General features: G+C 48.5%; 1 protein-coding gene across 3 annotated transcripts in view; it reads left to right on the top strand.

Moving 5' to 3' along the window:
• The first annotated feature begins 1,294 nt into the window (after positions 1-1,294).
• DNAJC6 (DnaJ heat shock protein family (Hsp40) member C6) overlaps positions 1,295-18,386 on the top strand; it is a 43,985-nt gene continuing 26,893 nt past the window's right edge. Inside the window, exons 1-2 of one of the 3 annotated variants that reach the window (XM_027891093.1) lie at positions 1,295-1,540; positions 10,232-10,361. In XM_027891093.1, coding sequence (XP_027746894.1) covers positions 10,349-10,361 — 13 coding nt within the window. In that variant the 5' untranslated portion in view covers positions 1,295-1,540; positions 10,232-10,348. Of the gene's footprint in view, positions 1,541-10,156; positions 10,362-18,386 lie in introns of those variants that run through there. The other 2 variants (XM_027891092.1, XM_027891091.1) reach the window with 2 other exon arrangements.

Below are 18,386 nucleotides of genomic sequence, written 5' to 3'. Positions count from 1 at the left end.
CCAGATTGGCTTGGGTTGGGATGGACCTTAAAGTCCATCTCATTCCACCTCTCTGCCATGGGCAGGGACAACTTATTGCATAGAAAGTGGGGTTTTTTTCCTATTTAATTTCCCCCAATAAAGTCCTGGAGAGCAGTAGGCCCAAGGAGGCTCTGGCTGTTGCCTGTGCTCCGTGTAATCCGTCACATGTGGTTGGGACTGGGAATTAGACACCCTAAGCTGAAGTGCCTCCTTCCAGTGCCACCAGTTTGCAGATCCCAGCGCTTTTTGCTTTTTCCTTTCATTCCCAAATAGTGGCTCAGGGCTCTCAGTTCCGTGTTTGGAGTATGCAGAGACTCAGGAATGATTAGGAGAGTAAAACAACAGTGTGATAAGCAGCGAAGTTGCTGCCTGGGAGGTGAGAGAGCAGAGGCAAAGCTGAGGGTCAGCCTTGGTGTCCATGGGTGAAGGAGCCAGAGCCAGCAGGAGCGATGTGGGTGAAACCAGGGTTAAGGATCATGGCAATCCGGAGACAGAGGAGGGATGTGTTGCCTCCATGCAGCTCTGCCTGAGGGTGCAAGGGCAGACAAATACAAGGAGAAAAAACATAAGCTAGAAAATGAACTCAGTCTAAAAACAAAAGTTTGGAGGTCAAAAAGCAGAGAAATATGTGCAGAGTGCCAAAATCCAGCTGGGACCAAAGCCTTGCTGTCAGGGGAGCTGGGGGGGTGGGGGGGACACAAGGGACACGTCTCCATCCCTACAGCCTGACCTGCAGCACGTGCTGGAATGCCTCTGGCCAGTCATCACCACCAATTGCTCCAGGGAAGCTTCAGGTTGGATATTGGGAAAAATTTCTTCATGGAAAGGGTTATCCAGCCGTGGCACAGCTGCCCAGGACAACAGTGGAGTCACCATCCCTGGAGGGATTTAGAAGCTTTGTGGTTATGGCACTTGGGAGGTTTAGTGGTGGCCTTGGCAGTGCTGGGGGAACAGTTGAACTCTTGATCTTAAAGGGCTTTTCCAACCTAAATGATTCCATGATTCTATTTCCAATTTGTATGTTTACAGCATCACATACTGCTTGCCTGCCTAGAAGTGCCCCAGGTGTGCCTGGATCAGCACACTGCCCTCTTCCCAGCTCTGCAAAGCTTTAAAATGCCACATCTCTGCTGAATCCATCCAGCCTTTAACCTTCTCCAAAAAGCAGGAAAAAAAATTAGAGAAAAGGAAAAAAAAAAAAAAGCTGGCTGAGGTTTGCGCTGGGTGGCTCAGAGCTGCAGACTCCAGATCCCAATCCATGCCACATTTTAGACGATGTGATATGTCTGCCTCCATCCTCATCCTTTCCTGAGTCTCTGTAATCCCAAAAATAACCCGGCAGGGCCCCGTAGCGTCGCGCAGTTCCCAGGCAGCAGCAGCGTCCCAACCCATGGCCGTCGCCCCGTGACCCGGGATTGCCGCTGGATGACGAGAGGAAAACCGGCGTGCGGGACACGGCCGGGCTCCCCATCGCTGAGCAGGAGCCGGGAGAGGAGGATGCACGGGGCTGAGGAACAAGGTAAGCAAAGCTTCCATGAGCTCTCCACGGAAAACCAGCGAGACGGGGCGCGAGCAAATTTGGGGATGTTGTTTACGGCACATTTGTGCTGAGTAATCATCGGGAAGACACGGTGGGATCCCGCAGCTTTGGATAAAGCAAAAAAAACCCCTCCTGCTTTAAAGCCTGATTATATAATAGGGCTGAGGGAAGGAATTGCACCGAAAACTGTTTCTCCTGGCAGGGCAGCACCTGATGGGAAGGTGCTGAAATTTGGGAAGGTACACCTGGGCATGGAGGGTTTGATAACCCTGAGTGTTACCGGCTCCGCAGACCTCAGATAGGAACATGAGCATCTCTTCTTGCACCCCAAAATAGGGGCTGGTGCATTTAGGGCTGTGAGAGCTATTTAGGCTTATTGAATTTAAAAAAGGATTTTTTTCAGGCTTAAAATAATAAATGTAATGGATCATTACTTGTACAGCTTCTGTGTGGACAGAACTGTCCCTCCTGCAGGAGGGAGATTGGTGGAGATGTCAGTACAGAAATGCCTTTCGCTGCGAATGCCCCGGGAAGCTGACCTTCAACCCCCCCATTTTGTTATGCTGAGGCAAGCACGGAGCTGCATTGCCTTTAAAAACCCCATTTCAGGCCAAAAAAAGAGATCAAATATGTAGCTAAATGCAGACATCCCTGCCTTTGCTGTGGTCCTGCTGAGCCAGCCCCAGCTGGGTGCTCCGGGAGGGGATGGCAGGGACGGGGTGGCTGTCAGGGCTTCCTGCCCCCTGCAGCTCCAGGTAGGTGTTTATCCCCGTTGGCATCACCACAGGAGCACTGTGATTTAAACCAGGACATATTTCATGTCTTGCTGGTGTGCCTGTTGTTACTATAGTCTTGTTTTGGATACTGCCAAGGAGAGGAGGAGGAGAAGAGGGAAGAAGAGGAGGAAGGTGAGGGATATTTTGATCAGGTGTGCAAACTCCAGACTCTATTCTCCTGCATTTGGAGCAGGGCCTCCATCTTCTGCTATCCATCCAGCCGTGGATTTCTCTTAGTCATAGCCATCCCTAAGACAAAAAAAAAAAAAAAAAATAAAATCAGTGTACCCAGCAATTCCGGTGGCACAGGCGGCACGGCAGCCACCCGAGTGGCACTATATTTAGCCAGCAGTGACACAGCCGCCTTGTTTATGATCCCAGAAATGCTCCCAGCTGATAGATGCAGCATTTTGGAGTGGCTGCAGCCGTTAAGGAGGAACTGATTTTGTCCTTGAGCCCGGTTTTTGCCGGCAGCGTAAGCGCCAGTGTTTAATTGCTGACCCAACTAATCTGCCGTGCCGGCAGCTTTGCGCTGCTGCAGCCTAATCCTGGGGCCTCCCGCTGCACCCGCGGCCTGCCAGTGCTCAAAGCTGGATTTTTGGGGCAGGATTTGCTGAAATCCATCCTGCTTTGCTGTAAAAATATGGTAGCAGCCTGGGGAGTGTGTGGAAAAGGGAATGGTTGGTGATGGAGGGATTGGTACCCAGATGTGCCACCTGGGTCTTGGGGTGAAAATTGGGTTCCTGAGGCTTGACACTGTGGGTTTTACCACAGCCCCAGCTCTGAGCAGCTGACTGAAATTCACCTTGTGAAGGGAATTAGCACCATCAGCCCGAGGGATGTAGGAAAGGATATAACCCATCCACAATGAACAGCTGGACTCAAAGGGGTGGCTGCTCCTCTCCCAGGATCACAAAATCATTCAGAGTGGAAAAGACCTACAAATCATGGAGTCCAATCATTAACCCAGCCCTGCCAAAGCTCCAGAGATGATGGGATGCTCCAGAGATCAGGAGATGTCAGAAGCTGCCACAGAGCTTCTCATGAGGGATCTGATCATTGCTGAGTGTGTGGCATCCCATAGTGCTCAGATTTGGGGGAACACGGTCTGGAAATCCCAGCTGTGCCTGTACCAGACAGAGATGTTGTAATTCCCATCTGCCATAAAAATTAGATTATAGAAGCTTCTTCAGGGGTGGAGAAAGCAGCCATGGGAAGCTCTCCACATTAAAATGCTATAAATAGTAGTTTATTATTTGTATGAAAGTATAAATAATTAATGTTTTATGCTAATATTTCTATTAAGTTAATATTTTATAGTATTTTTAGTATTTTATCATAATTTTAAATATTATTATACTGAACTATAAACAATATTTTACGAGCTCTTACAGGAGTTTACATCCCAATAGTGTATGAGGCCCTGTTTGATAGGCACTTTAAACAACATATGGATTTCTTTCTAGGGAATAAATCCTTGTCTTCAGTAGCCAGAAATAATGAGGATGGGAAATTATATCATTTACATCCCTGAATTATGGCTGGGAAGCAGAGAGCTGGAGAAATTGGGTGTGCAGAACAAAATCAGGCAGGGAGACTGAGGCAAGGACCAGGATTTGCTCCAAACCCTCTGAAACGGGATTTTTGCCATGCAGGAAACTTGGGAATTTATTCCCTTTCCCAAACCATGTGTAAAGCAAAAGAGAAATGACCCAACACCCACTTGAATTCCTTTTTCAAATAATAGTTTTCATGGAAAACTTTCCAGATAGAGCAGTTTGCTCTCAGCTAGCAAAGGTGTCCTTGTGGTTTGGTGTCTGTGCATGGGTCTATTATCCAGGCACGGTGGGGTGGGATGCACCAGGCTCTCCCATTTCCTCTTGGCACACATTTCCTCCTGGAATTTCTTTTCCACCCTGACAGATTTTTGCAGGTATTTAAACTGAAGCACAAGCACACATAATTCCCAGCCTGGGAGCCACACGGTGTAATTATTCCAAAGCCACGTGCTGCAGACCAGCCCCTGCAATATTGCTTTCTGCTGAGTCAGCACGATCCATCTGTGTGTCCATGGAGCTTTTGTGTCTTGAAGGCATTCCAGGAGTGCACTCCCAGATGACAGACCAAGCTGTGGGATCCACAAGAGCCTGATTCAGTCAGTGCTGTGGGAAACAGCAAAGTGGGGTTTGTTACCTGTCCTGGTGTAAATGGGTCACCAGGGGAAGGATAAAGGTGTCCACCCCCAACCTTATCCTTTCCTGGCTCCAAGGGGCTGTGATGTCCCTGAGGACCAGACTACTGGCACCCTGTATCCAAAGCCATAGAATCCTGGAATGGTTTGAGTTGGAAAGGACCCTAAATTTCATCTTGTTCCACCCCCTGCCATGGGCAGGGACACCTTCCACTAGCCCAGGTTGCTCCAAGCCCTGTCCAACCTGGCCTTGGACACTTGCAGGGATGGGGCAGACACAGCTTCTCCTGGTAACCTGTGCCAGTTGCAATCTATTCACATCCAAATGCAATGGGGTGTCTCTCCCCTTGTACCACATCCCAAACTGCACAGAACCACATGGACTGAACCACCACTGTGGGCGACAGCGCATCAGCCTCGTGGAGTCTGCTTGAGTGTCACTCTGGAAATGAGGAGTGTCATAAATCTGAACCCAAACTGCCTCAGGATGATGCAGATTGCATGAGCTGAGACAGACATCATTTTTTAATGTTTTATATTGCAGCCAGAGTAACAAAGCCCCAATAATATAATGTTTCCTGTTAGTATTAGATAAAAACTGTGTTACCAGATTCTTGCAGATGATAGAACCACATTAATGGGGATGTGTTGGGTTTCTGGCCAATCCTCCTGTGCCATCAGATTCACCTGTATCTCCTCACCCTGTCCCTTATGACCTCTCTTCCATATCCATCCAAGATAATCTGTTCCATTGAAGCTTGAAGTGAGGATAAGTGTCCCCTGGCCCATTCCTGCCTGGGAAACCCTCATCCCATACATCCTAAAGTGCAGTAACCATGGAAGAGGGCGAGGTGGGCAACAATCTTCAGCATGTGCTGGCAGTGCCAGCTCTGATTTCCCTCTGTTTTCATGGAAAAACTGCTTTCCTTGAGGGATCCTTATTTGAAGCTACCTGAGAGCCACGACCTGACCATTTCCATTAAATTGTTTGCTGCTGGAGCCTGACCCTGAGCACAGCAGCTGGAGCTGATGCAACCCCAGGACGACGCTTGGTTGTATAATTTTTCTCCCTGTTTTTTCCAACGGCCATTTTCCAATGCAAACAACACCCAGTGCCCAGATTTTTCTTAGAATTTACCCACTCACCTCACAGTGAATGGCAAATGATGAATAAACGGTAGTTAGGCCACAAAATATCTGATTTTTACCGAAATACCTGATTTTTGAATGGCTGTACAGCCTCCAATTTTCCAACAGGGACTTCCTGAGCCAACAGTTCCTATTTAATGGCCTCTTATAGATCCGTTTCCCATACATTTATCCTCTTTCTTTGTGAACCATGTACATTTTTAGCATCTCCAACAGCCCTTGGCAAGCAGCTCTGCTGCTCAGCGTTGCTGAGGAGCCAGGAGAATCCTTGAATACTCCAAAATAAAGTCTTGGGCTGGAATGAGTAAATTGTGTATCATCCCTGACAGCACTTTAACGAAGACTAAAAGGCATGAAATAAAAAATATGCTGACACAGTGCTACACTTAATGGTGCGGCCTCTCATGGTGAGGAAAAGATGGGAGAGAAGGTGGAGAGAGAGGTGAACACTTGTCACATCCTAAGTCATCCTCAGTGGGGACACTTGAGCAGCTGAAGCTCCAGCTGCCAGCCAGGCACCGACATTGGGCTGGGTTTCACTGCAGCAAAGGCTCGAGGCTTCCTCTAATGGAGGAAAACAAAGGTTGAATTGAGTCTAATGCTTAAAACCAACTCAAACCATCTCAGAGCCCTGTCTGCTTTTTGTTAGAGATGAACAAGACAGGGAGACCCAGTTTGGAAGTTCCTGAAAATCAGGGCAGGTTAATGAGGGGTTAGGTCATTTAACCCACCTCTTTCCACATGAATCCCCACAAACCAGCCCTGTTTGCCCCTGGTACACCACATCCCACGCTGGGAACACTACACTGCTCGTGGGCAGGCTGTGACAGATTCTTATTCCTCCAGTAAAGCCAGGCATGAACATATTCCTACATCTAGAGAAAGGAACCACATGGCCACCCTTGATTCCAGTTCAGATACTACTTATTTATCCCCAGCAGAAATCCAGACACTGCTTTGAAATCATATTTCTGGCCCAGTTCCGAGAGCCTGGACTCGTTTTGCTGCCATGTGCCCATTCCCAGAGGAGGGCAGGGGGATCGATGCTCCTGGGCAGCCCATGGCACTGCCCAAGCCGTGAATGGAGCCTCCAGGTGAGAGGGAAGGAAGTGTAATCCTTGCTGTACAGCTCACAAAACACGTGGAAGGTGTCCTTGCCCATGGCAGGGGGTGGAATGAGATGAGCTTTAAGGTCCCTTCCAACACAGATCAGTCTGTGATTCTGTGATTCTGTAACTGTGAGGGCTCTGAGCAACCTGGTCTAGTGGAAGGTGTCCCTGCCCATGGCAGAGGTTTGGAATTAGATGATCTTCAAGGTCCCCTTCCCACTCAAATCATTCCATGATCCTGTGATTCTATGACTCTGTGCACATACACCTGGACTTCCTGCAGAAACACCTTGTGCAGTGAGAGTTCAGCACTCACAGTGGAGTGTCTTTGGAACAAATGTTCGGTATATAGAGTTTTAAAAGCATTGCTCCAGATATTAAATTAATTTTCAAGCTATATTTTTAAATCTAACAACACCCCCCAGCTTAATTGTGTTCATGAAGGATTAAGAGTGTAATATTTCACCTGCACTGTTCAGCTAATTGGAGGAGAGGTGGAGAAAATGAAATTGCACCTCAGTACAGTTGGTGCTTGATTACAGCTACAAAGAGAGACTTTACCCAGGAGAGGCTGCAATCCAGACGGAGCAAAACAGCGAGGTAGAGGTTGGCAAATCAATTTTTTCCAAGGTCAGTAACAGGGAGGGTTTGTATCTCTCGAGGTCTGAGCAACACATAATCCTCCTTAGCATGTCCTCAATGTCCCCCCCAGCCCTCGTGGCCCCTGCCAGCCCTGCCACTCAATCATGGCTCATCTATAGTCTGTCATGGCATCAGCCACCAATCAATAAATCTGCAAGGAAGGCAATGAATAATTCTGAGGAGTTGATTCCCTACCTCTTCCTTCCTCACTTTTGAAAGTCATATGCAATTCAACATGTATTTTGATTGTGGTCTGGGGTTTTTTTGTTGTAGTATTTTTTATACTGTAGATCTCTGAGAGAGAGAGAAACCACGTGGCTCTTCATGAACTTAAAGGGAGAAATGAGGGAGAGGGGAATATTGCTTTATATGTTCTCTTCATCTGAACTTCCCACAGGGCTAGAAAACACATGGATAAACACAGCTTATCCAGACTTCTTATGGTGCTCAGAGGAGGGTGAACCTCTCCTCTTCCCTGTACCCTCATTCCATGAGAACATTTTCAGTTGGACTTTCCTTTTGCTGCCCAGTGCAGACAGACCCTTCCTGCTCACCAGTGAGAGATGACTTCTGGATTTAGGATATTGAGTTTTGCCTAAACTGAGCTTCTGGAGCTGGTGGATGGAGGTAGCAGAGCAGGCTGGAGACCACAGGTGATGGCTTAAGATGGGATAAGTTGTGCAGGGTTTGTGTTGTGCCAGATTCCCCAGGTCATTCCCTCTAAGAGGCTGCACTTCCTTCCAGTGCAAGTGGGCTTGGGTGCTTGTGGAAATGCTACCCAGCCTTCATGTGCCCCCTGTCTTGAGAGCCTGTTTTGTTGTGTTTGGGCTGTTATCTGCACAAGCAAAATGCATGAAAATTCTCCTGAAACCCCCACATTTCCCATTTTTAGCCCAGAGCACAGGAATTGTCATATCCCGAATTGACCAGTAGAGAAAAACAGAAATGATCTCTAGTAAAAAACACACAATTCTCATATGGTATGGGTTGGACCTTAAAGACCTTGTTCCAACCCCTGCCATGGGCAGGGACACCTTCCACTAGACCAAATTTCTTCAAATGCAGAAAATAGCTCAGAAAATACCTGTGATTTTATTTTTTCCTTATTAGTTTGCTGCATGTGGGTGCCAAGAGAGAGTCAGACCCATTCCTACTATTAAGTGTTGCAATCCATGTTTTGACCTATACAGACTAAGGTAGTGAGCCTGGTAATGAGAGGTAGAACACACAGAACCCCCACCTTGAGTTCAAGCTGTTACCGCTCCTGACTGCAAACATTTACGTCAGGTTAGTTCATTTTAGTTTGCCTCTTGTAAATCTGCTCGGGCTTTTCTGGGAAAATTCTGGGTCGCAGATGTACCTTGTCTGCTCTGCAACATAAAATCTCAGGAGTTACATAAACAATAGCACATGACAAGGTATGGCTGGACCAGATGTCCACTGCCCCGCAGGGTTAAGCAGGAAAGTTTAAGCCAAGAGTCAGTGAAATTCCAAGTCATGGGTATTGCTACACGAGTGCTTAGAATCACAGAATCATGGAACGGTTTGGGCTGGAACTTATTTGGTTGGACCTATTCCAACCCCCTGCCATGTGGCAGGGACACCTCCCACTAGACCAGACTGGTCCAAGCCCTGTCCAACCTGGCCTTGCTTATTGGTGATATTATTTTAGAAGCAAATCCACAGTATTTTTCTCAGCAAAGGACTTTCCTTTCTGCAAGAGATTGATGGCGTGCTCATGTCTGGATTCCATGGCTTCCTTTAGCCTCTATTTTTTGTTATATTACAAAGAAATCCATTTAGAAGAGTTTAATAGTGGCTATTTCCTTTGGAGCAACCCTCAGTTCCTCTGTTCCACGCCAAATGAAATTATGACCCACAAGCCCTGGCTGCAAAATGCAAACAAGCAAGATGCAACTCATCAGTTGTCCAAGGCCACACTCTGTGTTAGTCATGTTTGCATGCGAACAGCTAAAAATAGGTTGGTGAGAACAGCAAAAATGGCCTAGCAGAAGGTGGCACCAGTTTTCAGATGGATGGTACCAGTCTGAAGCCAGCAGTGGCACAGGCTGAGGCTCGGGATGCTGATGCATCATCCCATGTAGCCCATCATGATACAGCGCTGTGGTCCAGGACCCTCTCTGGTTACTCATCCAGCCCTGGTGTTAAACTGGACCAGGGATGCTCTTTAGGATTTTGGAGGCTCAGTGTAACACTGCTGTGCCATTTCTCCTTCTTCTGACTGCAGAACTGGCTGTGTCAGCCCGGAACTCGGTGACCTTGGCCCGCTCCCAGGGAACGCACCTTTCCCTGGTGTGACAGAAAGCTTTTAATGCCTATCCCTGCTTGAGAACCTCCCCGTGCCAGCTGTGCGGCCCAAGGACCGCTCCGGGGAGCGGGATGTGCGTGCCAGAACGCAGGGACAACCGCCCGGGGAAGGAAATGGTGTCAGCCCAGCACTTTTGCTCTCACTGATGGCTCGCAGCAGCTGGCGGTGGGGGAGGACGCGGCCACTCCATCCATCGCAAGATGCTTCTCCCGGGCGCCGCGTCCTCCCCGCCCGCTTCCGGCGGGGCGGGGAATGCGGGGGGGCTCGGTCCCGCCCTTCCCCTCCCCTCGGGGCGGATGAAGCGCTCTCCGTCCCCTCCCTCCACCGCTCCATCCCTCCTCCCTCCCTCCCTCCATCCCTCCCTCCCTGCCTGCCCGCGGCGCCGGAGCAGCTCTCGGCGCGCCCGGCTCGCCCATGAGCCTGCTCGGGAGCTACCGGAAAAAGCCTGGCGGTGACGGCTATGAATCCTTGCAGCTCGTGGACAGCGGTGCTGAGCGCGGCGGGGCCGGCGCGGCGGGGCCGGGGCCGGGCCGGAGCCCCGGGCGGCAGCAGCACCAGCAGCCGCAGCCCCGCGCCGAGGGCGGCAGCACCATGGACAGCTCAGGTACGGGCGGGGCGGGCTCTGTCGCGATAGTGGGGGGGCCCCGCCGGCCTGGGGGTGGAGGCCGGGGACAATAGAGGGCCCTTTGTCCACGCGCGGGCGGTGGGATGGAGGGATCCAGCGCCTCACCCCCCGCCAAGGGACAAAGCTTGTTCCGAAGCTAAAATGGATGGGGTGCTTTGGGATCTTTCCCCAACTGACTTATTTCCCAGAATTATCCTTACTTTTCCTTTTTTAATTTTTTTTTTTTTTTTGCCCCCCCTCCTCTGGAAAGCACTCGTCCAACTGAGTTGGATTAATTCTGGTAGATGATGCACTGCATGCACCATTTTTTTTAATCAGGGAGTAAAGGGACCAGATGGTCTTTATGGCTGGTAATGGGATAGAGAGCTCTTCACCTCTAAATCACAGGTTCAAATTTGCCTGGATGGCCAGGAATCGAGAGTACCCATCTGATGGATTTGAAGTGGTCCCTCGGAAGGAACTGGCTCTGGTTCTGGTTCATTGGCTGTTCACATATCCATGAACATCCACAGCCTTTGCAGAGAACTTCTAAAGCTCAGACTTGTCTAGGGAAACACCCTGTTTGGTTGTGGGAGACCACGTATGATGTCCAGTAGTTAGAGCAGGGTGATCTTGCAGCATGGAATCAGAGAACCCTGGAATGGTTTGGGTTGGAAGGGACCTTAAAGCCCATCTTGTTCCTCTCCCTGCCATGGGCAGGGACACCTTCCACTAGCCCAGGTTGCTCCAAACCCTGTCCAACCTGGCCTTTGGACACTTCCAGGGCTGGGGCAGCCACAGCTTCTCTGGGCAACCTGTGCCAGAGCCTCACCACCCTCACAGGGTTTGAACCCATTACTCTCTACCCTGTCACTACAGTTCCTGATAAAAATTCCTGTACTATTCCATAAAGGACAGGGTGGGCCCAAGGCACTCCACAAACACATCATCTTTGTTTTAATGTGGTAACCTCTTCTCTAGGGAATAAAAAACCCTAATGAGCCGTGGCTGGGCTTAGGCAGGAAGAGTCTTACTTTGATTTTTGTTTTAATTTCTCCATGACAAGACTCACAGAATCTCAGACTGGTTTGGGATGGAAGGGACCATAAAGCTCATCTCATTCCAACCCATGGCAGGGATGCCTTCCACTAGTCCAGGTTGCTTCAAGCCTCATCCAGCTTGTCCATGAACACTTCCAGGGTGGAGAGTCATGTTTTCCTTCCTCTCCCTCTTGCCATTTGAATTTGTTTTCAAGATTCTTTTAGGGCTTGTCTTTGTTTTCTTAACCTTTTTCACTCCTAAACTTCAGAAAAGTGTTTGAATTTGCTGCCACGATGTCTCTGCTGCAATTGCTCGTAATCACAGGATGTGCCAGCAGCTCCTTACTCACAGTAGGCTGCTGTGTTCCAGTGGTTTGGATTCCTCCGTCTGCTGGGATGGTTGGATATTATGGGCAGTTTAATACCTATCATCAAAGCCATTATCAGGATGAGTTCCTAGAAGTGCAGGGAGCAGAGACAGGAGTGTTGTGGGAGGGGGTGTTCACACCCAGGCAGGTGTCCAGCCAAGGCTTTGTCTCACATCATCTTCGTGTATAATCTGAGTGTAGCTATTGCAGTCATTCTCTTTGCTTTCTTCAAGCCTGTCCTCTCCCTGCTGAGCAAAAAAGTGCTCATGGACAGCCAGAAAATACCTTTATTTACAGGTTTTCTGCAATACTCAGGATTTCCACAATCCAGCTACTAAAATTCTGTCCCAGAGCATTAATTGTACTAATGGACTCTATCAGTTTCTAGGATGTTCTTCCCTTAAACACAGGGGCTTGATCAAGGGCTGTCTGTTGGATTTGGAAGCTGATGGTTTAGAGATGTGTGTTAACCAGAATTTGCTTCTTTTAATTCACTCTCACTGCCTAAATTTTACAGGTGCTGGAAACAACACCACTGACACTTAAGCAGCAACAAACATGAGGCCTTAATGTGGTCCTTGAATTGTTTTTTAATCCCTTCTTTTGTTTAATAAGGACTTTTTGGTGGATGTTCCTAAATCTTCACACAAAATTAAAAAACCTCTATGTTGAGTGTGATGCTCTGAACTCGATCCTTGTATCTGCCTTATTCATCTGAACACTTTATGCTGATAAATGCCTAATTTCTATCAGTTCACTGCAAAGCCATTTTTCTTTGCAAAGTATGAAATCACAAAAGCTTAAAGTACCACATCCACTCCCCAGGTGTGCTTGTGATTTCCAGTGATTTGGTAACTGAAGTTGCTCGTGAATGGTGGGACATGATTTGTCTTTCATGCTGCCTGAAGATGGATGTTTGGAGTGGGAGGGGGATTAGGGAGCAGTCTGAAGATGGGTAGTTGAGGGGGGGATTAGGGAGCAGTGTAAGAGAAAGACAGCAAAATAAGATGGCTGGGATTTTGGCTTAATAGGAGAAAGGAAAAACCACCACCCATCCCTGTGTTTTGTTGCTTTTTCTTTCAAGTAGAGAATAGATTCATATTATAAATACTTGAGAATCCTCCCACAAATGATGCCAAAGTTGAAACTCCCAAGATGGGCAGTGATAGAGCACATTTCAGTTGGGAAAAGAGACCCAAATTCCTTGTGAAGGAGAAGGGTGAGATAAACTGGTGACACATACCAGTGGAGGGGAGCTGTGCTGCTGGGTTTTGGTGGGCAGAGGAGCCCCTTCTCTGAGTAATTAGGAGTCAGACCCTAAAGGTGAAATCCTTGAGGTGCCATGGCCAAATCTGAGCCCTTTAAGTTCTTCCCAGTTGCCTGACTGTCCTTATATTGTTCCCCTCCCCCCCTGATTTTAAATAATGGTTTCCTGTGGGGTGGAACAGCTGCTGCCTGAACTATCAAAGTGGCTGTTGGCAATTGAGGAGTGGAACAGTCTGAAGGTACAGCTGTGTCACCAGGGGATGGGAGATGCTGAGACTATCAAGTCCAACCATTCCCCAGCACTGCCAAGGCCATCACTAACCCATGTCCCCAAGTGCCACATCCACATGGCTTCTAAATCCCTCCAGAGATGGGGACTCCAGCACTGCCCTGGGCAGCTGTGCCAGGGCTGGACAGACATTTCCAGGAAGAAAATTTCCCCGATATCCAACCTGAACCTCCTTGGGCACAACTTGAGGCCATTTCCTTTTGTCCTGTCCCTTGTTCCCCGGGAGCAGAGCCCGACGCCAACCTGGCTGCACCCTCCTGTCAGGGAGTTGCAGAGAGCAAGAAGGTCCCCCCTGAGTCTCCTTTACTCCAGGCTGAGCCCCCCCAGCTCCTTCAGCCGCTCCTGGTGCTCCAGACCCTTCCCCAGCTCCATTCCCTTCCCCGGACATGCTCCAGCCCCTTGATGTCGCTCTTGTTGTGAGGGACCCAGAACTGCCCCCAGGATTCAATGAGGCCTCACCAGTGCCAGGTTCAGGGGGATGGTCACTGCCCTGGTCCTGCTGGCCACATCTCTGCAGTTGAAGACCATCCTCAATAGAGTTAAAGAGTTGGGCAATCAAACCTTCCTCTTCTCTCCCCACATATTAAATTCCCTCCACACCTGGGCATTGCTCTCTGGGCATATGAAACTGCCCTTTGCTGTGTGGGAGATGTGTGTGTAGGTTAACAGTGAGCAACTAGACATGTTTGGCAGGTGAGGATTTGTGCTGAAGGACACGTACTGGCAATTCTGGGGCAAATTGCTGCTGGTTTAGCAAATGTGGCTGCTTTTGCTGTCTCTGCAGTGACAATAACTCACACGAGCTGAAAAAGTGGGCTCATGTTGAGTTTTTCTATTAATTTCTTTAAGCTAATGCACAGTATTAGACCCTAAAGCATCCTCTCTTAATGCAGACTCACAGTGTCATAAACAGCTTCTTACAAGGAAAATAATCAGAGGTTACAGCATTGCTGTAACTTCCCAGTGCTTATGATTATTGGCATAATATCCTTTAGGATTGGTATTGCTTAGTGTGGAGAGGGAAAAGAAACAAGAGCCAGGGACCAAGAGCATGGTCTGTGTGGGAGGGAGTCGCTGCTGGAAGGCAGGATCTCCTCATGGCTGGACAAGGAGCTGGCCCAGAGGGGCTCTGACCCTGCCATAGAATCCCAGAATGGTTTGGGTTGGGAGGGACCTCAAAGCTCATCTCGTTACACCCCTGCCATGGGCAGGGACACCTTGCACTATCCCAGGTTGCTCCAAGCCCCCTTCAACCTGAACTTGGACACTTCCAGGGATGAGGCAGCCACAGCTTCTCTGGGAATTCTGTCCCGGCCACTCACCGACCTCACAGGGAGGAATTTCTTCCCAATATCCCATCTAACTCTGCCCTCTGGCAGTGGGAAGCCATTCCCCCTTGTTCTGTCCCACCATATCCTTTTCCAAAGTCCCTCTCCAGCTCTCTTGGAGCCCCTTTAGACACTGGAAGGGGCTCTATGGTCTCCCCCAGGTTGTGTCCAGTGGCTGTGCCTGGGAAATTCCACGGACCTGGGAAATTCAGTATAGGAACAGTATAACAGCACACGTTACTGTGTGTTACTGGTAATTGCCAGTTCCTCCAGAAAATGTGCTGGACTTGGGTTGAAGGTCTGAGGATGGAGGGAAGGGAGGATCAAAGAGAGACTTGAGCTAAAGCTGAAGCTCACAGGACACAAAACACTGCGAGTTCAAAAAGCAGATTCCAAGAAGAGCATCAGTGTAGCACTGCTTTTGTCTCTTTATTTTCAAGTTGCTGGAAGGGCTCACAAGACGAGAAACAGGCAAAGAAGCAATTTATTTGGGTTTTTGCTGTGGCATTCAATACTTTCTTAGCACTCTGCCAGCTTTCCTAGCAGCTGGCTGAGCACTGAAAGAAGAAGAGGTTCTAGGAAATAAGATAAAAAAGTAACAGCAAGAATAGATGTTATGAAAGGGGAAAAAACCTCTTTCTGTGTTCTTCTGCAGTGTTTATAATCTAGATAATATAGGAAATATCTTTTAAACACTTGGGGGATAGACTGGCTTGTACTTCCTCAGGCAGAGTAGATGCGAAAGAAGAGCATTTGAAATAAATTGCAAGTGTTGAAGTTGAGATTTCTTCAACTGTTTTACACTTGCAAACATAATCTCTTGTACTCTGGTGATTCCTTTTCACTGAGTCAGAAGAGAGACATCTCCATGTCACTGGCACAGGGACAAAGAGCCGCGCTGACAATGTTGTCTTGTGTTCTCTCCTCGCTGCGTTTTCAAATGGGGAGGTTCAGTTTAACAACTCTTTTGTTTGCTTGGTGTGTTTTGGACACTTGAATGATTTGGTGTTGGCAGGAGTCTTGTCTTTTTTTAGTTGTTTTGACAGGGAGGCGAAGCAGAGAGAACGTCAATCAACCTCAAAGACTGATTTCATGGTTTGTGCTGGTGGCCCTGCCTGCAGTTTGTTCACTGTAGTATGAGCTTCACAGGGGCAAATACATAACAAATGGAACAAATTTGGCAGATACTAGGGGGTAATTCCCTCCCTCCCTCCCCTCAGATACTGGGGGGTAATTCCCTCCCTCCCTCCCCTCTCAATATCACTGCTTTTCTAAAAAAGGGAGCAAACCCCTCTCTTTGTGTAAATCCTCCACATTGTTTGGTTGATGGCACAATCAGCACTCCTTAGTTACTATTTCTCAAGTAAAAGCAGAAATACCTTAATTCTTCCCATTTCCATGAGATTTACATTTAAGCAGTCTCAAATGAACCTTTGGATAAAAAGCCTTGGGCTCATGCAATATTAGTTCTACAATTTTGTCACGGCAAAGCACAAAAAAGGGTTCTTGAGTTCCTCTACCCCACAGTGTGCTGCCAGCGGCTCCCAGCGCTTCCCCAGGGAGGTCTGGGACCCTGTGTTGTCCAACAACAGAAGGAATACACAGAATCATGGAATTGCTCATGTTGGAAAAGCCCTCTGAGACCACCAAGTCTGACCCAGCACTGCCAAAGCTACCACTTCCCCATGTCCCCAGGTGTCACATCTATATGGCTTCTAAATCCCTCCAGGGATGGGGACTTCACCACTGCCCTGGGCAGCTGTGCCAGGGCTGGACAGCCCTTTCCAGGAGGAAATTTTCCCAATATCCAACCTAAACCTGCCTGTTTCGAGGCAGTTTCCATCTACTCCAGGCAAAAGGCCTGAATGGAGCAGTACCAGCTAATTGCTGGAAAGCTGCAATAAAAAAACAAACCCAAACAATAACTAAAAAAGGCTCAACTACTTCCTCAGTTGAATACATTATTGAAGATGTGATGCTGGGGATGCGTCTCATGCTGATTGCCAGCTTAGGAAAGAAATAGTCTGGCTTTACCCTTTGGATAAGGGCCTGGAGGGACAGAAAAAGGGGGAATGGTTTTCCGCTACCAGAGGGCAGGGTTAGATGGGATATGGGGAAGGAATTGTTGGCTGTGAGGGTGGTGAGGCCCTGGCACAGGTGTCCCAGAGAAGCTGTGGCTGCCCCATCCCTGGGAGTGTCCAAGGTCAGGGTGGATGGGGCTTGGAGCAACCTGGGGCTAGTAGAAGGTGTCCCTGCCCATGGCAGGGGGTGGGAATGGATGGCCTTTAAGATCCTCCCAACCCAAACCATTCCAGGATTCTGGGATTCTGTTCTGTACCCTCCTGTTGGAGCTGGCTGTGCTCTGGGGGATTCACCTCTGGCAAATCCAGCTTTTCCCTCATGCTCAAGAACTGCTGGGTCTTGTCTTCATCAGTTGCACTGTTAATACACATCTTGCTAAGCAGCCAAACCACACAGGTTTTGGGGACGAGAGATAACACTGGTTTATAATCTCAGGTGATTCAGGATCTGATGAGCCCTTATCTTGCATTAGGCTCCTTGGCTCATGATGCATCTTCTGCTTCCCTGTGCCGCTGGAGAGTCCAAACATCATTAAGCTTCTCTTTGTCCATGCTGAAATCAATTCCAGGAGCTTTAACCTTTTTTCTTGGAGATTACACTCCCAAAAGCAGCCTTCCACTTGATTAGTGCCTCCTTAAAGTGTCAGGATGAGCAAAACCTGGGCTTGGGGGTCTCAGTGATGGGATTATTCAGTGACTGGAGGCTGTTCTGCTGTTGCTGTCCTGCAGTCCTACTTTGCACACGTTTGGCTGTCTGTTTTTATGGAATAACACTTTAGGATATCTGTGCTCAGCCTTGTAGGCAATCTAACTCTACTAGGAATCTGGGACAGTGGTGGAGGAGGGGACAGATGAGACTGGTAGCTAAAAAATGGGAAAAAAAATCAGTCTTCAGGGGGTGTGCCAGTCTGAGGAACTTTCCAAGTAATTTCTGCAGGTAGAAGAGGTTTCTTTTCCTATGAATGTCCCTTTATTGCTGTTTTAGCAGCTTCTGCTGCTGCTGATTTCTCCCTGGCCCCTTTGCAAAACACCACCCAGTGACTTTTAAAGAGTTGACATAATGATGACACTTTGGCAACATTTGATCTAAGAGAGGATTCAAATGCCTGTAACAGCATAGATGGTTTGGAGATTTTGATTAAATGCGATAAAACTGTAGCTGTCCAGATGAGAGGTAAAAGCTGGAAGGAAGGTTTGGGCTTCAGGACACTGAGGCTGTGCTCGAAAAACATAGTTAGAGTCATGGAATCACTGCTTTGGATGGGGAGGGACCTCAAACTCATCTGATTCCACCCCCTGCCATGGGCAGGGACATTAGATCAGGTTACTCCAAGCCTACCTGGCAAATGAAGCCCTTGGATCTCACTGGATCCAAGGAGCCACCTGTCCAGAGATTTGCAGTTAGAAACTCCTGTCACCCTGCCCTTGGACACAGGAGTCTAAACTCCTCTAGTGATGTCTGGTTTGTTTTGCAATCCCCTGAAAGACGGAATGTGGGGAATGGCAGGAGTTGGGAAGGCTACGGGTACCCAGGGATCTGTGACTCTGCTCTGCCTGGGTAGTTTGGGCTGTTTCTCCCTTTTTTGCACACAGTACCCCCCCATGCACAATTTACCTACACAAGGGTGCTCCAGTAGCGGTTGTTGCAGCAAT

Source organism: Empidonax traillii, unplaced genomic scaffold (assembly GCF_003031625.1).
Source record: "Empidonax traillii isolate 1590-97213 ecotype Southwest subspecies unplaced genomic scaffold, ASM303162v1 scaffold309:size1915965, whole genome shotgun sequence".
In the NCBI taxonomy this organism is placed as follows: domain Eukaryota; kingdom Metazoa; phylum Chordata; class Aves; order Passeriformes; family Tyrannidae; genus Empidonax; species Empidonax traillii.
This window is presented reverse-complemented; position numbering and strand designations above follow the sequence as displayed.